Source organism: Drosophila santomea, unplaced genomic scaffold (assembly GCF_016746245.2).
Source record: "Drosophila santomea strain STO CAGO 1482 unplaced genomic scaffold, Prin_Dsan_1.1 Segkk85_quiver_pilon_scaf, whole genome shotgun sequence".
Taxonomy (NCBI): domain Eukaryota; kingdom Metazoa; phylum Arthropoda; class Insecta; order Diptera; family Drosophilidae; genus Drosophila; species Drosophila santomea.
The window spans coordinates 265,582-291,471 of record NW_025319021.1 but is presented as its reverse complement, the minus strand read 5'-3'; the positions used below and the strand labels follow the sequence as shown (position 1 = coordinate 291,471).

At 37.1% G+C, this 25,890-nt stretch overlaps 1 protein-coding gene across 5 annotated transcripts in view; it reads left to right on the top strand.

Annotated features, from left to right (window-relative positions):
* Positions 1-23,498, top strand: part of LOC120457865 (eIF-2-alpha kinase activator GCN1) — a 39,680-nt gene extending 16,182 nt beyond the window's left edge. The window contains exons 3-5 of one of the 5 annotated variants that reach the window (XM_039645383.2): positions 5,113-6,077; positions 13,629-20,201; positions 23,187-23,498. In XM_039645383.2, coding sequence (XP_039501317.1) covers positions 5,113-6,077; positions 13,629-20,201; positions 23,187-23,432 — 7,784 coding nt within the window. In that variant the 3' untranslated portion in view covers positions 23,433-23,498. Of the gene's footprint in view, positions 1-5,112; positions 6,078-6,144; positions 6,433-13,459; positions 13,486-13,628; positions 20,562-23,186 lie in introns of those variants that run through there. The other 4 variants (XM_039645385.2, XM_039645382.1, XM_039645384.2 and 1 more) reach the window with 4 other exon arrangements.
* Positions 23,499-25,890: the final 2,392 nt, after the last annotated feature.

Below are 25,890 nucleotides of genomic sequence, written 5' to 3'. Positions count from 1 at the left end.
TCGTGCTGAATGAAGGCGAGTATAGGTAGCTCGCAGTGGATTGCATTGACGACATCTATTTTTACTAAATCTTCTAGTGAGCGAAGCAGTGTTGTGCGGTCTGTAAATCGCACAATGTGACGCGTTTTTGATTTAAAAAGGATGATTGACTTTATAGACGGGAAATCTGCCTGTTCGATCACTATTTGGTTCCTGAAACAGTTTACAGGTTTTTCCGTTGACTCTATAGTGTAGGTCAACGACTCCTCGCTGTGGATAGTAGCGATGTCGGAGTGTGTATCGTTATCTAAAGCATTAACGTTTTGCCGCGACAAGGCGTCGGCTACGTGGTTTTCTTTACCCGGCTTGTAGAACACTTGTGCGTTATGTTCATCAACAAACGCTTTCCACCTTTTGAGCCTGGGATTCGGATTTTTATCCGACATTGAACCGGTCAGTGGTTGATGGTCGGTGAAGATGTTTAACTTCTTTACGCCATATAAATAGCTTCTGAGATTTTGGAGTGCCCATACTATTGCTAGTAGTTCTCGTTCATTTGTTGCCATTGAAATCTCGGTTCCGCGTAACGTACGAGAGATCATGGTGATTGGACGACCTTTCTGTGAAAGAACAGCCCCTAGGCCGCTTCCAGAAGCGTCAGTGGTCAAGTCAAATGGCTGAGTGAAATCTGGGTATGCCAACATGACATCCTCAGACTCCAGGATGTTTCTAAGTTTTTCAAATGATTTTCGCTGCTCGTTGGTCAGCTCTAGTTTGACTTTCTTTGAGTGGTTTGCACCAATTTTTCCATTGTCACCTTTTAGAATATTCGTCAGAGGTCTTGCGATGCTAGCAAACCCCTTTATGAAACATCTATAATAACTGGCCAGTCCCAGAAATGACCTGAGACTGAACAGTGTTGATGGAGGTTGAAATTCTTTTATAGCCTTAACCTTTTCAGGCGAAGTTTTAATTCCCCCTCGGGACACTATGAATCCCAAATATTCTACGTTCTCCTTAAAGAACATAGATTTTTCTACAGACACTCTCATGCCTGCATCGCACAAAGTTTTTAGGACCGTGTTTATATCGTTGACATGACTCTCCATTGTTTGGGAGAAAATGATTACGTCATCGACGTAGACATAGCAAGTTTTACCGATGTGATCTCTCAGAACATCATCTATGGCCCGTTGGAAAATACTAGGGGCATTTTTTAAACCAAAGGGAAGTCTGCAGAATTCATACTTCCCGTTGTTGACCGAAAAAGCTGTCTTTTCTCGATCGCGCTCCGCGAGCTCAATTTGATGGAAGCCCGACTTCAGATCAAGAGTCGTGAAGTACTGGGCTTTTCCAATGTTCGACAGTATGGTCGATATGGATGGTATAGGATACTTGTCATCAATTGTTTTCTGATTCAGTTTTCTGAAGTCAATAACGAGACGTTTCTTCCTATGACCTTCTTCGTCAAAAACCTTCTTATCAACAACCCAAATTGGGTTATTGTAAGGCGACCGGGATGGTCTTATTATTCCGTCTGCTAGAAGTTGTTTAACTTCCGAATTGACGAAATCGGCTACACCCATCGGATATGGGTAAAGTTTTGAATATACAGGTTCCCCGTCAGTGCGGATCGTGGCGACCGTATTTATATTAAAGGGGAGGGACTCGTTTGGGTCCGCAAAGGCTTTTGATCTGTTTTTGATCATCTTTTTAAAATCTTCGTTGACGGCGTTTGGCACGTCCACGTCATTGATGTTAATAAAGTTTACATTTCTGCATTTTGAGTAAAAAATCTGCTCTGTACCATGATCATGCTCAATGATGTTTTTTGTTAAATCAATTTTTGCATTGACCCTTTTTAGTACATCTAGTCCAACAATTCCGTCATATCCGTTCAGGTTGTTTAACAAGAAAAAGTATGACTTAACATTGAATAGATGGATCAGACACTTTTGTGTGCCCATGGATTGATGTAACTTCAAATGGTGTTTCCACCGGTTTGAAGTGTTTTAATTCAGATAAAGGTTTTATGTAATTTTTTTTTTGATTCACTGTTCTGTTGCGTTTGGCCTTTATGTCCTTGGTTTTTAGAAAATTGAGAGCCTCTAGTTTGGTTACTAGTGCCCGGTGCATTATTGTTTTGATTTCTCTGGAAAACACCCTGGGAGTTGTTTTGGTTATTACCTTGTGGGGTGTTATGAAAACGGTTACCCTGGCGACGGTTTTCTGAATTGTAAGATTTGTCCTCTAAATTTTTATTAAAGCTTGCAACGAACCAGGCTCGTTCATTGCAAGACTCTGCCCGTTGAGCCACAGCCAATGCTGATGGCAAATCTTTGGGCGCAGCTGAGAGAACTACATGTCGGACTGATTTTTTTAACCCGGTCACAAAAGCGGTCAAAGCGTCCTGCCGTGATCTATTATTTAAGATAGCGGCAGTATTTGTGTCATAAGACAACAAAGTCTTACTAATAATAAGAGTTAGCTTTCTCTCAATCTCATTATAAAAAGTCATTAGGGGAAGTTCTCCCTGACGCATAGTAACCATTTGTTGTTGCGTTACCTCGATTGGAGTTTGTTCTGCATAAGCGCAGTCCATTCTAGCTATTATAGCATCAAAATTTAGTACTGTATTATGTGACGTAAGCATTACTCCCGCGAGGCCTATTACCTTGTTACGTATGATTCCTACGGCCTGGTAGGTTCTAGAGCTACCCAAATATGGTTTGTAGATTTCGTAGGCGTTAACTGCTGCGGTTCGCCATGCCACATACTCATCTTGTTTTCCGTCAAAACTTGGTATGGACTTTACTAAGTCTAGCGGTTCATTACAAGAGATAGCTGAGTTATGTGGTATTTGCTCGTATACCACTAGGGGTCCACCCTCATTTACTCTCTGCCTATTCTCAACCTCTTTAAGCTTTTCTGAAAATATTTTTTGTTGATGCTCTAGTGCGCCATTTACGGCCGCTTCCATGAGTCTAATTACATCTTTATTACTAATGGTACCTGAGGTTTTCGCCTGTTCTTGTGTTGCTGTTGCCTCTTGTTGAAGGTCCTGATGTTGATTTTGAAATTCCTGGTCGTTAACCATTTTTACTTTGTCTGTAAAGCCGTCAATTAAGTTACTTAATTCTATATCTTCGTCGGTCTCAGTACCGTCAATGTAACCCCCTTGATGGCTATTATTTCTTATGTCTTTATAGCTCTGTATTAAGTCTTCGTCACTGTCATTGTTTTCGTTACTGTTTCTATACATCGGACAATGATACTTTTAAAATTTTTTTTTTTATAATTTGTATGAGAAAGAGCTTAATTTTCCTTCTTCATCATTTGTTTTTTTTTTTTTAAATTTGTAAATGAAAATCGCTATACCTGAACTTTTAATTGCAATCACTCTTTTTTTTGTTTTATTTCGTTACTTATTATGTGTTTTTTTTTTCAAAAATTGGCACACATGTCTGGTTGACGTTAAAAGAGGTAAATTGAAAATAAAGATCTCACTTACATGTTATATTGGTATACTGGTATAATAAAAATGCATCGAAGACGGTAGCTGGTTGATCCGTTTATCCTCTGGCTGTCGTTGATTTAGCTGATTACTGTTGATATGCAGCGGTTTTCACTGTTGCTTGTGCAGCGTTGTTTTGTTTTTGTATTAGATAATTTTGTTTGTTTGTTGCTGTTCACTATTATTGTGCAGCGCGCGAGTCCGAAGTGTTTTCAAAGAAAACCCGATTACGAGACCTTGATTTCTAGATCTTTTTACTACGGATTTTACGGTTTTACGACACTTAAGCGCGTTGGGCGTCAATTAAACCAAATACGTTTGTATTGAATGGTTCTTTTTATTAGAGCCAACTGCTCTGAATTCTGGTATCTTACGAACTAAATGCAAATCAAATTTATTAAGGCCGCCAAGTCTTCGGTTAGAGGCAGCGGTCCCAGCAGAGCGCATAGTCAGCGCCTCGTGCCGTCTGGAGTTCCGTGCCTTCGACGGTCACCCAGCGCGCACATGCCCGCCTCGCATTACGCTGACCCTTGCACATCGCTTTCGCTAAAGCGAAATGCGTTACTGGGCTGGCTCAGCGTCGCCGATGTTATTGTTGGTCCATCCGGTCTTGGATGGCATTTCGGCGGGTCGTCGCACCCCTCTGACTTGCTCGTGTTAACTTATATACTTTATATGGTCGGAAACGCTTCCTTCTGCCTGTTACATACTTTTCAACGAATCTAGTATACCCTTTTACTCTACGAGTAACGGGCATAACTAACAGCGCAAAAACTTTGATTTTCAAAAGGACTGATTTCGTTATACAACTAAATTTATTTCGTTTCAAAAATTTAAAAAAAAAATTAAAAAATTGAAAAGGTGCACAGGTTGCGGTAGAGGGCCGGTTTTTTCTTATTTAAAAGATAATTCGATGGCATTAATAATGGAATATAACTACGTGGCAATGACCACCAAGTAGGTTTTTAGAAATTGCATCCCGGAAGACCAATTCTTGACGCACGTGGACAAATCGATGTGTACGGGTCTTCTGTTAAACTGGCCTAAATGGCTGCCATATTTTCTTTAGTGCGCCGGAGGTCCAAAGAGCTCGACAGATGTCAGCTGATATCAAAGACGGCCAAACTGAACCCTATTGAAAAAAAAATCCTAAAAAATCACCCTATACATATATAGGTACATATATATAAAACTAATAAAGTTAAGGCTCAACGTATGCTGCAGAATAGATGACAGCGCTATGGTCACAGTGGTGAGTTTTGTCTATGTTGCACAGTTCGCTTCATAAGTCATAAGTCGTTTAGACTGCTAATCCGAAAAAGGAATCCTCAATTTAGCAAAACTTACATGTTATTTTAATCCAGTTTTATATTTTTCTGATGCATATCTTAAAAGTATGCCAAAATATATAATATATCAATTATGTGCAGGTGTTCCTCATAATTCCCACCATGTATCAATCGGTCCCACTGAAATGTTTCTTGGAATAATTCGAAACACGAGACACACTTATATAAAAAATATATGTTTAGTTATTAGTTACTGAGGTCTTGTGCTCTGATAGGCGACTACACTATTATTTTGAAGATAGTAATAATTATTATATTTTTTATTTTAAGGTATAAATTCAACAATAGTTCGTGGCATATGTAAAGTGATTGGAACTACGATAACGAAATATAAGGATCCTACATCGCAACTGATAGTTAGAGATCTTTTATTAGACCTTGTAACTACTCATCATGATTTAACAATTGAACATATGTTAAACGTCTTTAAAGCTTTTATATTTAAAGAGTTCGCTAGTGTACCCCCTCAAAAATCGTGTAAATTGGCCGTTATAGCATTAGGATGGATATCTATCATACAAAAACAAGCACAACGTGAATCAAACATCTTTAAAACCGAGAAAAAAAAATTGATTGAATATCAGTCGTTGTTATTTCAAATAACTGTTATATCGCCAAACCAAAAAGTTACAGACGCGAGAACAAAAATATTGTACGATCTATGGAACAATACTGCAATTTTTAATGAAACAATGGACATATTATTTGAAATGGAAGCAACTAGTAATGTTACAATTTTGTTCATGGAAATGATTCAATTTAAATCCAAAAACTATAATGCCGTAATATTAAACCCATATACAGAAAAGCTATCAGAATACTTCGTAAAAAGTATGATATCATGCAAAACCAAACCGGACAAGTCCTTTATTACAGCTTGCAGTCCATTATTGGAATCAGTTACCGATACTGAATTTGATTCCTACATTTATCCATCTTTACAAAGGTCTATATTGCGAAGCCCAGAAAATACACTTCAAAGCATTGGATTAATTTTTAATATGTTGAATTTTGACTGCAGTCGTTATGCTCATAAGGTTGGAATAGTTCTCATTCAAAATTTATACAGTAAGGGTGACATCGCACGACAAGAGTCACTTGAATCTTTAAAACTTTTGTCAACAAAATGCTCTGATTGGAATATAGTAAAACAATTACTAGAGCGTATTTTCTCTGTTTTAAATGGATCCGATGGCAAAATTAATGTGATCGAATATAGAATAAATCTCCTACAGGTAACTTAAAAGCATACAATGTTTTATCTATATAACTATATTATTTTTTCTGCTAAATATAAAATAGAAGAAAAGTACAAAAGAATGGAATAGTCGATCTCCACGATTATCAATAGCTCAGCTAGCGGGTAACGGATATCTGATAATCGAAGGACTCTACTATAGCGTTTTTCATGTAAAGAATATTTCAATATATTATATAATCAATATATAGAATAAATACAATATACTATCTGTCGCGTATATGATAGAGGGCTGCATAACACTATTCAAACCGGCAAATGAGACATTCGTGTTGAAACGAACGAAGTGAATTCGGCGCGTTTGCAAATGAACGAAGTGAAGTCAATCAACTCAAACGGCACATTCTGAAACGAATGAAGTGAAGACCGAGTAAAGTGAATGGGTAATTCGAATGTCTTGTCTGCGTATGTGTGTGTGTGTGTGTGTGTGAGTTTAAATAAAAGACAGTTGTGCTATGCTAAATTCGTGTTTTAATATTATTGTTTATTATTACATAACTGATAATACATTATATTCTTATCTTATAAATATATATATTTTTTTTAATTTTCAATGTTATAATAATTGACAACACATGGACTACACAATTTATATATTCGTTTTAGACAAATGCCACAATATTATTAAATAAGTCGCACACGCACATAATAATACACAAACACAGAAAACTTATACTTAACTCCGCGCTGTCCGAACTCATTTTTCAGAGTACTCTGAATTTTTATTGAAAATTCATTGGCTTCATTTAGGTTTTGCACGCATTCATTGACTTCGTTTCGACCAAAACTCCGAACGCATACGAAGTGAACGCAAAGAGATCGCGACATACTAAAACGAATGAGTACTCTAAATGCAAACAAAGAGAATGGTGTTATGCAGCCCTCTAGTATACAGTTGCGAAAAAAATAATAGCACCACCATACCTTTTTTGTTATCGATCAAATAAATTAAGGTTGAGGTACCGATAGAACCAAATACTGATTTTTCGCATAATGCTAGATATTTTTCCCACCCAAAAATGAAAAAAAAAATTTGAATTGTTCATACCTTTATTTTTATAATTTTTTTTGGGCGGCAAGGTCTAAAATGAGGCGAAAACAAAAATAGCACCACTATCGATTTTTTCAAATAATCAATAATTATCGAAGGGTTGCTTTGGTAAAAAGCATGTGGTTATGAAACTTGACACTTGTTCTATTATTTCGAAAACAATTTTTAAAAAATTTCCTTTAAAAAATCATTAAAATGGGACGTGTAAAACACTGCACTGAAGAAAAACGTGACTTGATCAAAAAAGTCATTTCTGAAGGAAAATCTTTTAGAAATATTGGTCAAATCCTTCAATGCTCAAACAAAATTATAGGAAATGTAATCACCTACAATGAGAATCCCGAAAAACGTGGGAAAAAACAATCATTGGGCACCCATCTCTTCACAAGGCTAGTGCCCGAGAGCAAGAAGGATCCATTTAAAGCTACTACCGAACTGAAAAAGGATCTCAACATATCCGCAACAGTGCAAATAGTTCACACATGTCTAAGGGAACATGGTTTAAAAGGTTGTAGTCCAAGGAAAGGTCATTTTTTTAAATGGGAGACACATACCCAAGCGCATTAAGTTCGTCAAGGAACATTTAAATTGGCCATGCGAAAGATGGACGAACTTTTTATTGTCAGATGAGAGCAAGGTGGTTTTTTTTGGTGGGAATGGATCTTGATCGAATGTAAGACGCCCTAGGAACAGCGAATATAAGCCAAACGACACAGTAGAAGCAATTAAACACGTCGGATCCAGTGTAATGGTATGGGCATGTTTTTCTTACTAGGGAGTTGGACCAATACATTGGATAAAAACCATAATGGATCAGCATGTGTATGTGGATATTTTGGAGACGGTGATGCTACCCTTTGCTGAATATGATATGCCGCTAAAATGGGTCTTCCAACAAGACAATGACCCCAAGCATACCAGTAGAAAAGCCAAGGAATGGTTCCAAAATAAATCAGTTCATTTTCTGGAGTGGCCTGCGCAGTCGCCAGACCTCAATCCCATCGAAAACCTTTGGTCGGATATTAAAAAGGCAGTTGCAGCTTTTAAGCCAACTAATAACGAAAGCCTATGGACCGTGATTAAGGAGTCCTGGAGCAATATAACCCCAAAACGGTGCCAGGACCTGGTTGACTCCATGCCAAAGCGTTGAGCAGCTGTTATTGCTTATAAAGGATACACTACCAAATACTAAATTAATGGGATCGGCGTAGTTATACCCGTTACTCGTAGAGTAAAACTAGATTCGTTGAAAAGTATGTAACAGGCAGAAGGAAGCGTTTCCGACCATATAAAGTATATATATTTTTGATCAGGATCAATAGCCGAGTCGATCTGGCCATGTCCGTCTGTCCGTCCGTATGAACGTCGAGATCTCAGGAACTACAAAAGCTAGAAAGTTGAGATTAAGCATACAGACTCCAGAGACATAGAAGCAGCGCAAGTTTGTCGATTCATGTTGACACGCCCACTCTAACGCCCACAAACCGGCCAAAACTGCCACGCCCACACTTTTGAAAAATGTTTTGAAATTTTTTCATTTTTGTATTAGTCTTGTAATTTTCTATCGATTTACCAAAAAACTTTTTGCCACGCCCACTCTAACGCCCTCAAACCGCCCAAAGCTGCTACGCCCACACTTTTGAAAAATGTTTTGATATTTTTTCATTTTTATATTGGTCTTGTAAATTTCTATCGATTTGCCAAAAAACTTTCTGCCACGCCCACTATAACGCCTACAAACCGCCAAAAATTGTGTTTAAGACTCTCTTTCTCCCACTAGCTGAGTAACGGGTATCAGATAGTCGGGGAACTCGACTATAGCGTTCTCTCTGGTTTTAATATACAATCACTTGTTATTAATGAATTTGTTACTGTTAAGTTAATATTTTATGTTTAAAGCATTTTTTATGAAGTGGTGCTATTATTTTTTTCGCCCTATTTTGTCATTTTTAATAAAGTTCCTTAAATACGTTAAGAATTCATAGAACAATTGTGATTTTTTTTATTTCCTAAGAAGTGAATTGTTTAACCTTTCTAAAAAGGTATTTCAGATCCTTTTAAACCCAAAATTGTAGGTAGGAGACTTATTCAAAGTTTTACTGGGCAAGTGGTGCTATTCTTTTTTCGCAGTTGTATGTATATGTCAGAACGGACTTTTTATAAACGTTTGTAGAACTAAGAAAAAGATTTGGTTGTATAATATGATAATCGATGATAATCGCGGATTTAATTGTGGTCGTTGTCTTGCATAAAACACCTCGCGGATGAAAGGAATAGACGTGTATATGCGTTTTTTCTTTAGAACAACCTCCACTTTCATCCCTGTGTTGGTGATTGATGCGAGCGGCAATTCGGAACGTTTTGATATACCGTTGGAGAAGCGTAGAGTACGATGGGGATACCGTCGAGGAGCAGAGCGCGACTTTGGAAATGGGACGTTTAAACACGCCAGAAATTCAGGTGGCAGCACCGACAAACATTTCGTCGTTGTAGGTTTGCTCTTCCCGAGCGCACCCTCGCCAAAAAAGCTACCGCGCAAAAGAAAAAATAAATTTGTTGCTGCTAAAGTAGGGCATAGTTTCTAAGTGGAAAAACAGTCCTTTTTCTGAAGTAAGAAGAAAAACAATGATTTTTTGCACTATCTCAATTCACACTTAGATTGCCGTCCACACGCCCTTTGTCAGGAGTGGCAGAATCCGTTATGGTCTCCCCGGAGTTCTGGGAGTCCCCATCATAGAACGCCGCCAACTTGATCTTAAACTATAATGTTTAGAAAAACTTTTGCATAGTTCGTTGCCAACCGAACTATCTTCATCCTAAAGCCTAATTTCTTACATGAAAGCATTCGCAAATAAATGGGGCGATCTAGCATGCTGGGCCGATTTATTTGGCAATTTCGTGTGCAGAAAATACTTTTAAATATGAGCTAATATTACCTATATAATGAAAGTGAACCTTTATGGAGCGCCGTGCTCTACGCGATTAGCTTCTTCTTTGTAGCATGGTATTACGAATGGTATTGCTAGCTTTAGGTGTCTCAGTTCTACGGTTCTAATTGTTTCAGCAAACAAATGGTCTTAAAAGGCGAGCTATTGACTCCAAAATATACTCTTTTTAATTTGAAATCTTATGTTTCCCCGAATCATATTGAAATTGTATTCGCTGGGAAGTAGTTTAGAGAAATAGAGTAATTGAAATTTGTTGAGCTTAATATTAAATTAAATATTTAAATATAAAATTAAATCTTAACTAACTGTAAAAATTTAGGTGCTCTAACAATTATTACTGAGATGGATAATCCCTGTGTTATAGGCGGGAATGGTTAGAAACCCAGATGTTTCGGATAAACTATCATTTACGGGTAGAAATCAAAGGTCTGGAATTTTGTCGTTTCGAATTTATGATAATTCTCAGGATTTTGAATTGTTCTCGTATTGTGCGTTAAGGTATGTTACATCGTTGGCTTGTGGGAGGCCTGGAAAATATTTATCTGTGGATCGTAAACGTCTAAATGGGCACGAGAGTAAGCTTATTCTGTGATCGTACAAAATGTTTTTTTGAGGGTATTGGTGAAGTTTTATGCTATTCATTGCACAATTCGGAAATATGTACAATAAGTATTAATACCCGTTACTTGTAGAATATACTAAATTCGTTGAGTACGTATTAGGCAGAAGGCAGCGCTTTCGACCATATAAAGTATATATAATCTTGATCAGGATCAATAGCCGATCTGGCCCTGTCCGTCCGTCTGTGCTTACGAACGTGAATATCTCAGGAACTATTAAAGCTAGAAGGTTGAGATTATAGAGACAGAGTCACAGCGCAAATTTGTTGACCCATTTTGCGACTCCCACAAGTCGCCAATAACTAACAATAAATTTTCTCCTTCGCACTTCCATAGCTAAGTAACGAGTATCAGATAGTCGGGGAACTCGACTATAGCGTTCCCTCTTGTTTTTTCTCGATGTGCCAAAAATCTAGCACGCTCTATGTTATGTAGCCAAGGGCTAACTTAATATTTCAAAAGGGACTCAATAGAAATATGGTCGGAAGTATTAAACAAAATACGGATTGGAAAACTAATTTGTTTTTTATTTTGTAAGGCTCCTACTGCGAAATTGGTAGAATCAATAAATGTTTTTGTAAAGTCAGGGCATATACGAATTCGGTCATTCTTGAGAAGCGTTGTTAATTTTTCAAAAGCTTTATTAACTTACTCACTTTTATTAGTTAATTAAGACTTTTTATACCCGTTACTCGTAGAAGAAAAGGGTATACTAGATTCGTTGAAAAGTATGTAACAGGCAGAAGGAAGCGTTTCCGACCATATAAAGTATATATATTCTTGATCAGGATCAATAGCCGAGTCGATCTGGCCATGTCCGTCTGTCCGTCCGTCTGTCTGTCCGTCCGTATGAACGCTGAGATCTCAGGAACTACAAAAGCTAGAAAGTTGAGATTAAGCATACAGACTCCAGAGACATAGAAGCAGCGCAAGTTTGTCGATTCATGTTGCCACGCCCACTCCAACGCCCCCAAACCGCCAAAAACTGTCAGTGTTGAAGACTCTCCTTCGCACTTCCATAGCTAAGTAACGGGTATCAGATAGTCGGGGAACTCGACTATAGCGTTCTCTCTTGTTATATGTATACCCGTTACTCGTAGAGTAAAAGGGTATACTATATACGTTGAAAAGTATGTAACAGGCAGAAGGAAGCGTTTCCGACCATATAAAGTATATATATTCTTGATCAGGATCAATAGCCGAGTCGATCTGGCCATGTCCGTCTGTCCGTCCGTCTGTCTGTCCGTCCGTATGAACGCTGAGATCTCAGGAACTACAAAAGCTAGAAAGTTGAGATAAAGCATACAGACTCCAGAGACATAGAATCAGCGCAAGTTTGTCGATTCATGTTGCCACGCCCACTCTAACGCCCACAAACCGCCAAAAACTGTCAGTGTTGAAATTTCTTCTTCGCACATCCACTAGCTGAGTAACGGGTATCAGATAGTCGGGGAACTCGACTATAGCGTTGTCTCTTGTTTTGAATGGAAAATACTTTGATCGCTATTTTTTTCTTTATTGATTTTGTGGTATGACCCTAAAAGTTATTTTTTTTTTAAACTCGCTTTTGTCTAACTGGAGCTTAAGATTTGCATGAAGTTTCTGAAAACCATTCATTAAAGATTCCAAGTGTTTGTTGACGAAATCTTCTGGAAAGTTGCTAGGGCATTTTTAAAACCAGGTGGTACACTCGTAGTGAAAGTGTTTAGTCAAAAATTCAGGTTTTGGTGTGGACTTAGGGTCCATGGTTTACATGGAGAATAAATATGCAACCATATATACGAGTTACGGGTATAATAAACGTATAATTGTGTACATCGGCATGCATGACATTTTCACTGCAGCACCCTCGCTGCGCGTTTCCGCTATCAACTTCTCTTTATCTGCACTTGTTGTTTTATTCAGGACGTTTATTTACCTAAATGTACACCTTAAATTAGTTACCTTTAGTTAGCTTCAATGGTCTTTCAGAGTGCAGCATTTATCGACTCTTGGCCGCTTCCTCTGACCCTTCTGGTGTGGAAGACTCTGGTCTCTAGGGAGACCATAATCTAGACTTTCTTATTAAGCGGAGTCTACTCTGGTTATTGATTAGATTGCGTATGTGTTTCCACCTAGCATTAATTGCCGGAATATAATTACCATTTTGACTCAACGATCGAGTTGTACCTACCCCTCCCTTTTGTTTTAATATTCTTTGTGTGAATCTTTAACTCTGAAGAGTTTATAAAAGGGGGGTACGTAACACTGCACTAGACTGCAACACTGCAAAAAACTTTTTGCCACGCCCTCTCTAACGCCCACAAACCGGCAAAAATTGTTGGTGTTGAAATTTCTCCTTCGCACTTCCACTAGTAACGGGTATCAGATAGTCGCGGAATTCGACTATAGCGTTCTCTCTTGTTTTTTTCTGCGTTTTCGAATTACTACTACAATGTCAGTGGCGATATGATTTACAAGGTCCTTAAAAAATTTGGTAAATTACAGTTTGCACTTTAAAAAAAAAATTATTTTTTACTATCTCAGGCATTACTCTAAATAAATATTAAATAGATTTAAAAATAACTTTCCTTATTTTCCAAACAACCGATTGCAAAAATACAATTTTTTCCAGCCGTCAAAAGAAGTTTTGAGTATTTCACTATTATTTTTATATGTTTTTTCTTATTTTAATTCTTAAAACTTTTATATATTGTTTTTAAAGTTTATTTTACCTTACCTTTTCCTTTCCTTTTGAAAGGGCTTCCCAAATGTCCACACCAGCAAGTAAGTAGAAAAAAACTTGCCCGTTAAAAATTAAATAATTTAGAATTTGATTGGGTGGTAGGTCTACCAAATAAAAGATAACCATTGATGAAATTTTATTTGCTTTTTCAATGTTATAACTATATTTGCATTTTATATTTCAGGGAGCTGGCAATTTAAGCTTTAACAACATAGATCAAGATCATATGCCCAACATTTTAAATGAAGCTGTTTCATTATTTCGGAAAGCTCTGGAGTGTGAAACACAAGAAAAAGTTATTTGCTGTACTTTGGACATGTTTGGGTTGTGGACTCAAAAATTTATACACCAGTTACCAAATGTTATTATCAATATTTTTAAATCTGGAATACGGCTGAAAAACACAAATCAAATTGTCCGGCAAAGTTATCTTGAATGGCTTCTATTATCAATTCAAAATGCGGAGATTAATAACCATGGTTCTATTATACCAGATCTTATTTTATTTTATACTAAAGCTTTGGAAAACTCATCTCAATCATGTTATTTGGCTGAAGCAGCGTGCATCTCTTGTATAATGCTTATTTTGGAAAAACCATCTGAAAATTATAACTTCTTTTGGACCACAGTGTTTGATATGAAAAAACTAATTTTTTATAATGTAAAGTTTACTGGAATAGCTCCTATTGCCACGTTATGCAATTTATCATTAATGACAAGAATATTGCTGATTTCATATCCTGACAAAATTAAAGGCAAACTGGAACCTTTAGTTCGAACTTTAGTTTATAACTTATGTAGCAATTCAGTAAAAGTTCGAGTATATACTGCTAGGCAGGTCGAACAAATAATAAACGCATCAAGCGGAATTGAGTTCGTAAAGTTAGCCTTATACGAGTTCGGTAAACGTATTAATTTAGTTAATATTGAAACGGACGTGGAGACTTCAATCGATCAGTTTAATACTTCAAATCATGTGTACGTAGACGCACTTCTCACTTTAACCAGCTTAAAACACATTACTTATGAAGATTCTGTGAACGTTGCTTTAGATTTATTGCTTATATCACATCACCCTACAATTGTATCTAATGAGCCATACCTATGGGAAGCAACCATCCAAAAGCATTTTAACTTGGATGCCGAAATTGTTATATTTGCTAAAACAAATGAAATTGTTAATGAATACATTGACAACTATATAGCTAGTGTCCAATACGAGAATACAATATCAGCATTGGTTCGAATTTGTCCGAATCTTATTGTTCCAAAAGTTGTAAATAATTTAAAGAACTATCTTAGTAACTTGTCTAACTATAATGCCTCTAATGAGGAATATTTAACATTTTTGACTCCGGAGGGCGAGTTGTTTGATAAAAGTGTAATACCTCATATAGACACACAATATGAAACAGTTCGTATAAAAAGAGAAAATAAAGTTTACAGCTACAAGGAACAACTAGAAGAGATTCAACTTCGTCGTGAAATTGACGAAAAAAGGGAAAAAGAAGGCAAATTAAAAACTGTAAGGTATACTCAGAAGCAAGAAGAACAAATTAAAAATCAAATGGAAAAAGAACAGCAAATAAAATTAAGAATTACCTTGCTGTATGAAAAACTAATTTCAAAAATAAGCTTGCTAAAAGCATCGTGTTCTGGAAATGGAGAGCAAATTGCCCAACATTTTCATTCTTTATTGGACGGTATATTGAATGCTTCTAAAAGTCCTCTGTGTGCCGAGGTTCTTACTGATCTGTATTTATTCTTGCGTAATCTATGCTTTACTTCCCAGCCAAAACTTGGTCGTGCCATCGCAGTAGCGACAATCAAACTCCAAAGTCCGTCATGTATTTTAAAAGAGGAATTTGAAGCTTTAAATATAAATCAAGCTATTAATGATATAATAATTGACCTTGAAAATCACGTTAAATCAAATTTTCTTGACTCGCCATCGTTTGCATATGCCTTCGAGTTCTTAAAACGTGCGTTAATATTGTTAAATACTGATTCGAATTTTGATCTTATTTCTAAAGGAATACAGATAATAGCTCTGCATACAAGCGCTGCAGTTTGTTGTAAGCCACAGTTTATGCCTAGATTTGGTATGTTTGAAATTTTGTTTAATCTTTTAATAAACAACCGTAAACTGGAGGCACAAACTTCAGGTGCCATCTTACAAGTTGCGAAGTGTTCAAATGGTGATAATTGCTCTTCTAGTCCGGATAACCATATTATTAGCATATTTCTACAAGCCTTGCAACATTGTTCCGACGCTGTAAGAAAGGTGGCATTACAATCCCTTAAAATAATGGTAAATGGAATTGTAAAACACATTAAAGTGGATAACAGTCTGGAAAAAGTAATTATAAATCGAATTTGGATAGCAAAACATGACCCAGAGGAAGAAAATAGAGAAGTGGCTTTTTATTTGTGGAACACTGCCAAATTCCCTTTACCCGGATATGTCGATATTATAAATGATATCACACACCCGGAGACGTGCATTCAAAAATCCGCTTCAGAATCCTTAATTCCCCTATTAGTTGGTGATGAAGTTTTAATAAAATGTGTTATAAAGAAGCTATTTGTTATTTACAAAGAAAAGTTATCCCTAATACCGCCCGTAATGGATCAATTCGACCGCGAAATTGAACCTGCTATCGATCAATGGAAACCACGAAGAGGTATTGCTATTGCATTCTCCACTATCGCTTTCCTGTTATCTATTGAAGATATAAACGACATTATGAATTTTATGGTATCACAAGGACTCGGCGACCGGGAAGATATTGTACATAAGGAAATGTTAGCTGCCGCATTAAAAATAGTTGATTTACACGGAAATAAAACCATTGTAAATTTGCTACCAGTGTTCGAAGATTTTCTGGATAAAGCGCCAAAATCCCAAAGTTACGATAACATACGTCAAGCTGTTGTGATATTGATGGGTTCGTTAGCACGGCATTTAGAGAAAGATGACAAACGAATTGATCCCATAGTTAAAAGGTTATTAACAGCACTGTCTACTCCATCGCAACAAGTTCAGGAAGCGGTATCGAATTGCTTACCTCATCTTATGCCATCAGTAAAGGATGACGCCCCGTCAATGATAAAAAAATTGTTACACTCATTGGCAAAGTCTGAGAAATATGGTGAAAGACGTGGAGCTGCGTATGGCATTGCCGGCATAGTTAAAGGTCTTGGGATCTTATCCTTAAAGCAACTAGACATAATGTCAAAGCTGACCGCTTTCATTCAGGAAAAAAAGAATTATAAGTCCAGAGAAGGAGCTTTGTTTGCTTTTGAAGTTTTGTGTACTACACTTGGTCGTTTATTTGAACCTTATATAGTTCATGTGTTGCCCCATTTGTTACAATGTTTTGGTGATCCATCCCAATACGTAAGACAGGCAGCTGATGATACAGCTAAAGTTGTTATGAGAAAACTCTCCGCTCATGGAGTTAAATTAGTACTCCCGTCACTTTTGGAAGCTCTTGACGAAGATTCATGGAGAACAAAAACAGCATCAGTTGAATTGTTAGGTGCAATGGCATTCTGTGCACCAAAGCAACTTTCATCATGCCTTCCAAGTATAGTACCAAAACTAATTCAAGTCCTGGGAGATTCTCACACTAAAGTACAAGAATCTGGTGCAGAGGCTCTTAAGGTAATTGGATCTGTTATTAAAAATCCTGAAATTCAAGCTATTGTTCCCGTGCTTTTGGATGCATTGGAAGATCCGTCAAATAATACATCTACTTGTTTGCAAAGCTTGCTAAAAACTAAATTTATTCACTTCATTGATGCTCCCTCATTAGCTCTAATTATGCCAGTGGTGCAACGTGCCTTTATGGACCGATCTACAGAGACTAGAAAAATGGCTGCACAAATAATAGGAAACATGTATTCCTTAACGGACCAAAAAGATCTTGCGCCCTACTTACCAAGTATTATTCCTGGCCTAAAATCATCATTATTAGATCCAGTCCCTGAAGTCCGAGCTGTGTCAGCTCGTGCGCTTGGTGCTATGGTTAAAGGTATGGGAGAAAGTTCATTTGAAAATTTATTACCCTGGCTAATGGAAACTCTAACTTCCGAGTCTAGTAGTGTAGATCGAAGTGGAGCAGCACAAGGCCTATCTGAAGTAGTTGGAGGACTTGGTGTTGAAAAGATGCATAAACTTATGCCGGAAATAATTTCGACTGCAGAACGCGTAGACATTGCTGCACATGTTAAAGATGGATATATAATGATGTTTATATATATGCCTGGAGCATTTCAAGAAGAATTTACACCATATATCGGACAAATTATAAATCCGATTTTAAAGGCTTTAGCGGATGAAAGCGAATATGTTCGTGATACTGCTTTAAAGGCGGGACAACGAATTGTTAATTTATACGCAGAAACTGCTGTCGCACTTTTACTACCTGAACTAGAAAAAGGACTGTTTGATGATAATTGGCGGATTAGATATAGTTCTGTTCAATTACTTGGAGATCTATTGTATCGAATATCTGGGGTATCTGGAAAAATGACTACGGAAACAGCAAGTGAAGATGATAATTTTGGTACGGAACATTCACATACAGCTATTATTCACTTTTTGGGTGATGAACGTAGAAATAGAGTATTGTCAGGGCTCTACATGGGACGTAGTGACGTTTCATTGATGGTGCGACAGGCTGCACTGCATGTATGGAAAGTGGTTGTGACAAATACTCCGCGGACTCTGCGTGAGATTTTACCAACACTGTTCGGTTTACTTCTTGGATGTTTGGCAAGTACAAGTTACGATAAGAGGCAAGTGGCAGCGCGAACATTGGGGGATTTGGTAAGGAAACTTGGGGAACGAGTTTTACCCGAAATAATTCCTATTCTTGAAAATGGTCTCAACTCTGATCATTCTGATCAACGTCAAGGAGTCTGCATTGGTTTGTCTGAAATAATGGGTTCTACATCAAAAGAAATGGTCCTTACATTTATAGACAGTTTAGTCCCTACAGTCCGAAAGGCTTTGTGTGATCCCTTACCTGAAGTTCGAGAAGCAGCAGCAAAAACATTTGAGTCCTTACATAGCACAGTAGGATCCCGGGCGTTGGATGAAATTCTGCCATTCATGCTGGAAGGTCTTTCAGATCCCGACCCCATAATTGCTGAGAATACTTTAGACGGCCTGAGACAGGTTATGTCTATTAAATCAAAAGTGGTTTTGCCGTATCTTGTGCCGCAACTAACATCTCCACCAGTGAATACAAAAGCATTATCTATACTAGTATCTGTCGCCGGAGAAGCATTGATCAAATACTTGCCTAAAATATTATCAGCATTATTAGAGGCCCTGTCAGACGCCTACGGGTATTCCAATGAAGCACAGGAGAACGAGTATTGCCAAACGGTTATATTATCAGTAACAGATGAAACTGGAATTAGGACAATAATGGATACATTACTTATTTCAGCGAATTCTTCTGACCTATGCACTCGAAAGTCTGCAGCAAGCTTACTATCTGCTTTTTGTATTCATTCGCCCGGGAACTATTCTCAATACATTCCTCAGCTTTTAAGATGTTTACTGAAGTTGTTGGTGGAAAAGGATAAAGATATACTACAAAAATCTTGGGAGGCCCTCAACGCTGTAATTAAAGGCATGAATGCCGCGCAACAAATATCTCACGTATCTGATGTTCGCCAGGCCGTTAGGTTTGCCGCAAGCGAACTGAATGGAACAGAGCTTCCTGGTTTTTGCTTGCCAAAAGGAATTACTCCGCTATTACCTGTTTTTCGGGAAGCAATTTTAAATGGATTACCAGAGGAAAAAGAAAACGCGGCACAAGGACTCGGTGAAGTTATTTTTCTAACAAACGCACAATCGTTGCAGCCTTCAGTAGTACACATAACAGGTCCATTAATTCGAATACTAGGTGACCGTTTTAACGCGGCGGTTAAGGCTGCAGTTTTGGAAACTTTGTCAATTTTACTTCATAAAGTTGGTGTTTTGTTAAAACAGTTTTTACCACAACTTCAGACCACCTTTCTTAAAGCATTACATGATCAGAATCGAAACGTGAGAATGAAAGCTGGAAAAGCATTGTCTGAGTTAGTGGCAATTCATTCTAGAGCAGATCCATTATTTAATGAAATTCATAATGGAATTAAAAACTCTGATGATTCTTCTGTTAGAGAGACAATGCTTCATGCACTTCGCAGTATTGTGAGTCGATCTGGAGACAAAATGTCTGATGCAATAAAGAAACAAATGTATGTTACCTTATTGAGTATGATCGGACATCACGAAGACGCCACTCGAAGCGCGGTTGGAGGATGCTTGGGAGCGATACTAAAGCACATAGCGTCTGGACAAGTCTATGATTTGTTTAATAATATAATACTGACGAATAATGCAGATGATCTTATAGTAAAACATGGGCACACAATAGTATTGTTTGTAGCCTTAAAAGAGTGCCCCAACGAAGTACTTTTTTCGAATTTGCCTGAAAAGATTACATCATATGTTTTGATCAATATTTTATCAGAAAAAGTTCCAATTGCTTGCAATGCTGTTAGAGCTAGCACTTACCTTTTGGACTATTACCTTGTCAATAAAAATGAACTTCCTTTAAATGTGGTAGTTGCGTTAGCTAGAGCAATGAATCATTCTAGCAACGATGTCAAACAGCTTGTTGCAAAAAGTTGTACCCACCTTTCTAAAAGTTTGTCAGCAAATCAAAGTAATATTGATGTTTTAAAATATTTGGTGCCTATGCTGGTAAATGGAACTAAAGAAAAAAATGGTTATGTGAAATCAAATTCAGAACTAGCATTAATTTCCATTTTAAGATTAAGATCTGACGATACGATCTTTCTTAAAGTTTCAGATCTATTAGAATCGGGTGCAAGAGACTCGTTAAATGAAGTAGTTTCAAAAGTTTTAAAGCGCACATCTCCGCAGTCTATAATAATAAAAGAAGAAGAAGAATTGGATGACACACTGCAAACATAACAAATTTACTTTAAAACCGTTCCAAAAATATCTTGAACTCTCAAACAAATTGCGTTATTTAATTTTTTTTTGTAAATAAAGAAAAGTATAAAAAAGTAATTAATTTCAACAAAATGTTACAATCGACATTGTATTTAATATTGGGTGAGTTGTTTTAGTATAATACTTACTAATGTTGGTTGAAAGGGAAAAATATATACTACAGTTTCAGGGAGGTGCTTTCAATGCTGTACTTAAACGCGTGAATGCCGCACAACAAGTATTTCACGTACCTGATGCTCGTGAGGCCGTGCAGCAAGCGAACTAAACGGAAAAGAACTTCCTGGTTTTTTATTTACTATAGCGTACACTACGTGTTTTTTAAAATCAAGTTTGAATGAATTATCAGAGAAATAAGAAAACGCGGCACAAGTTCTCAGTGAAGCCATTTCTTAATTATATAACTTTTTCTGTAGTAGTACACATAATAGGTCTATTGATTCCAATCCTAGAAGATCGGCTAATCCCAACGGGATTGGGATGCTGTATTGAAAACATTGTAGTTACCTCATAAAGCAGGAACTCTGTTAAAATAGTTTTTACCACAACTTCACAACACTTTCTTTCTTAAAGCATAACATGATGAAAACCGAAACGTGAGAAAAAATGCTGGAAAAGCATTGTCTGAATTAGTGGCCATTGATTCAAGAATCAAGTAATGTTCTAGAACAGATCCATTGTTTTATAAGATTTATTGATTCTTCAATGCTCCATGCACTTCAGAGCATTCGACTTCGACTTTTAAGTATGTTTGGACAACGCGCAGACGCCAATCGAAGCATGGTTGGAGAATGCTTAGGAGCGATATTATAGCATATAGCGCCTAGACAAGTCTATGAATTGGTTAATAATATAATACTGAAGAAAAATACAAAATGTTTTCCCGTGCCGGTACCACGTCCACCTCTTGCCCAATCGACCGAGGGGCTTTGCCGTGTATTGTACGGCTCGAATCTGGTGGAGATTGAATCGATAACGGATTTAGTAAAGAAACGAGAAAAGTAAGACCCAAAAAAAGTAATGATCGCTTTAAGAGCGGCAGAAAGTCAGAACTAGAGATAACAGGGTACAGTCTACTATAGTAAGAACATAATACTCTGTAGCCACGTAACTCATAGTTAGATTTATGATTTAAAATTAGGGGTACTGAATCTGCTTGGAACAAAGATCTATAGCCGACTAACTATCAGCAAGATTAATTTAATAAGAATAAGATTAGAAATAAAGTTTTGTGTACTACACTTGGTCGTTTATTTGAACCTTATATAGCTCATGTGTTGCCCCATTTGTTACAATGTTTTGGTGATCCATCCCAATACGTAAGACAGGCAGCTGATGATACAGCTAAAGTTGTTATGAGAAAACTCTCCGCTCATGGAGTTAAATTAGTACTCCCGTCACTTTTGGAAACTCTTGACAAAGATTCTGACCTATGCACTCGAAAGTCTGCAGCAAGCTTACTATCTGCTTTTTGTATTCATTCGCCCGGGAACTATTCTCAATACATTCCTCAGCTTTTAAGATGTTTACTGAAGTTGTTGGTGGAAAAGGATAAAGATATACTACAAAAATCTTGGGAGGCCCTCAACGCTGTAATTAAAGGCATGAATGCCGCGCAACAAATATCTCACGTATCTGATGTTCGCCAGGCCGTTAGGTTTGCCGCAAGCGAACTGAATGGAACAGAGCTTCCTGGTTTTTGCTTGCCAAAAGGAATTACTCCGCTATTACCTGTTTTTCGGGAAGCAATTTTAAATGGATTACCAGAGGAAAAAGAAAACGCGGCACAAGGACTCGGTGAAGTTATTTTTCTAACAAACGCACAATCGTTGCAGCCTTCAGTAGTACACATAACAGGTCCATTAATTCGAATACTAGGTGACCGTTTTAACGCGGCGGTTAAGGCTGCAGTTTTGGAAACTTTGTCAATTTTACTTCATAAAGTTGGTGTTTTGTTAAAACAGTTTTTACCACAACTTCAGACCACCTTTCTTAAAGCATTACATGATCAGAATCGAAACGTGAGAATGAAAGCTGGAAAAGCATTGTCTGAGTTAGTGGCAATTCATTCTAGAGCAGATCCATTATTTAATGAAATTCATAATGGAATTAAAAACTCGGATGATTCTTCTGTTAGAGAGACAATGCTTCATGCACTTCGCAGTATTGTGAGTCGATCTGGAGACAAAATGTCTGATGCAATAAAGAAACAAATGTATGTTACCTTATTGAGTATGATCGGACATCACGAAGACGCCACTCGAAGCGCGGTTGGAGGATGCTTGGGAGCGATACTAAAACACATAGCGTCTGGACAAGTCTATGATTTGTTTAATAATATAATACTGACGAATAATGCAGATGATCTTATAGTAAAACATGGGCACACAATAGTATTGTTTGTAGCCTTAAAAGAGTGCCCCAACGAAGTACTTTTTTCGAATTTGCCTGAAAAGATTACATCATATGTTTTGATCAATATTTTATCAGAAAAAGTTCCAATTGCTTGAAATGCTGTTAGAGCTAGCACTTACCTTTTGGACTATTACCTTGTCAATAAAAATTAACTTCCTTTAAATGTGGTAGTTGCGTTAGCTAGAGCAATGCATCATTCTAGCAACGATGTCAAACAGCTTGTTGCAAAAAGTTGTACCCACCTTTCTAAAAGTTTGTCAGCAAATCAAAGTTTTAAAATATTTGGTGCCTATGCTGGTAAATGGAACTAAAGAAAAAAATGGTTATGTGAAATCAAATTCAGAACTAGCATTAATTTCCATTTTAAGATTAAGATCTGACGATACGATCTTTCTTAAAGTTTCAGATCTATTAGAATCGGGTGCAAGAGACTCGTTAAATGAAGTAGTTTCAAAAGTTTTAAAGCGCACATCTCCGCAGTCTATAATAATAAAAGAAGAAGAAGAATTGGATGACACACTGCAAACATAACAAATTTACTTTAAAACCGTTCCAAAAATATCTTGAACTCTCAAACAAATTGCTTTATTTAATTTTTTTTTGTAAATAAAGAAAAGTATAAAAAAGTAATTAATTTCAACAAAATGTTACAATCGACATTGTATTTAATATTGAGTGAGTTGTTTTAGTATAATACTTACTAATGTTGGTTGAAAGGGAAAAATATATACTACAGATGTTTCAGGGAGGTGCTGAAACACCTGTACTTAAACGCGTGAATGCCGCACAACAAGTATTTCACGTACCTGATGCTCGTGAGGCCGTGCAGCAAGCGAACTAAACGGAAAAAAACTTCCTGGTTTTTTATTTTCTATAGCGTACACTACGTGTTTTTTAAAAGCAAGTTTGAATGAATTATCAGAGAAATAAGAAAACGCGGCACAAGTTCTCAGTGAAGCCATTTTTTAATTATATAACTTTTTCTGTAGTAGTACACATAATAGGTCTATTGATTCCAATCCTAGAAGATCGGCTAATCCCAACGGGATTGGGATGCTGTATTGGAAACATTGTAGTTACCTCATAAAGCAGGAACTCTGTTAAAATAGTTTTTACCACAACTTCACAACACTTTCTTTCTTAAAGCATAACATGATGAAAACCGAAACGTGAGAATAAATGCTGGAAAAGCATTGTCTGAATTAGTGGCAATTGATTCTAGAATCAAGTAATGTTCTAGAACAGATCCATTGTTTTATAAGATCTATTGATTCTTCAATGCTCCATGCACTTCAGAGCATTGTGAAGATCGACTTTTAAGTATGTTTGGACAACGCGCAGACGCCAATCGAAGCATGGTTGGAGAATGCTTAGGAGCGATATTATAGCATATAGCGCCTAGACAAGTCTATGAATTGGTTAATAATATAATACTGAAGAAAAATACAAAATGTTTTCCCGTGCCGGTACCACTTCCACCTCTTGCCCAATCGACCGAGGGGCTTTGCCGTGTATTGTACGGCTCGAATCTGGTGGAGATTGAATCGATAACGGATTTAGTAAAGAAACGAGAAAATATATATGTAGATATAAGTAAGACCCAAAAGAGGTAATGATCGCTTTAAGAGCGGCAGAAAGTCAGAACTAGAGATAACAGGGTACAGTCTACTATAGTAAGAACATAATACTCTGTAGCCACGTAACTCATAGTTCGATTTATGATTTAAAATTAGGGGTACTGAATCTGCTTGGAACTATAGCCGACTAACTATCAGCAAGATTAATTTAATAAGAATAAGATTAGAAATAAAGAGTGTTTTAAGCATCGTTCTAGATTAGCTAGGAAATGTATCTTAATAAAGATAGCATACCGCAAGGAGGTAATATAAGGTTTGCATCCCAATTTAAGCGCCGTAAGGCAAGGAGGGTTCTATTCTCGGGAGGTGTCATTCTCGAGAGAAGACCGTATTAAAAAGATTTTGTCATGAAAAGTCCAGTAAACCCAGAGAGGAGCGAAGATCCAATCCTGCGCCAATTCTCAGGATTCCAGAGTCCTGGGCTGGAAGGATAAGGGACAGGCAAAAGGACGTCTCGTAAAGGAAGACCCACTCTTTCAAACCAACAGAGAGGAAGACAAGACAGCGCCTCGCGAAGGAAGACCTACAATCTAAAGCAATATACATAAGTCTCAAGATGGGTGGCAAGGAGTCCAAGGCCTCCGACAACACAGCCAATGTGATCAACACCATGCAAGTAATCGACCACAAAGACGGTGTTATTGGTGTGTCAATATTGAAATTACTAAAGACCTACAAGCGATCAGTGCAGCGGCGTCGTGACCATCACGACTTACAAGGCTTGTATCCATTGTCACGTAGCCTCAATAATGTACAGCGTGAAAGGGGGAGTCCGCTGAGCATATAAGAGCCGTGTTCTGACAATAACAATCAGCTAATTAAACTTGCATGACTACGGCCGAGCATAATATAGACGGTAAAATAAACAAACAAAAAAAGTGAACCTGTGCATTTTTTGTAATGTCACCAGAAAAAAAAGTAATAATAAACAAAATAAATGCGGGATTCAAGTAATTTCAGATTCAGTGTGCCGCAAAGAAACATACATATAAAACTACACGTATATAAGATGTATGCCTAGATAAGCATAAACATAGATAAGCATAAGATAAACATAATACACATAAAAATATACGCAAAGGATACTTTTATTATGTTCTTGCTCAATCTACAAGTTATTTATGCACGTGCATTGGTGTATAGTCTTATCGGAATGTATAATATCCGATCCAACGCGTCGAGATCTCATCATAATTTTTAGCCTCTTTCAGGCAATGCATTTTTATACCCGTTACTCGTAGAGTAAAAGGGTATACTAGATTCGTTGAAAAGTATGTAACAGACAGAAAGAAGCGTTTCCGACCATATAAAGTATATATATTCTTTATCAGGATCAATAGCCAAGTCGATCT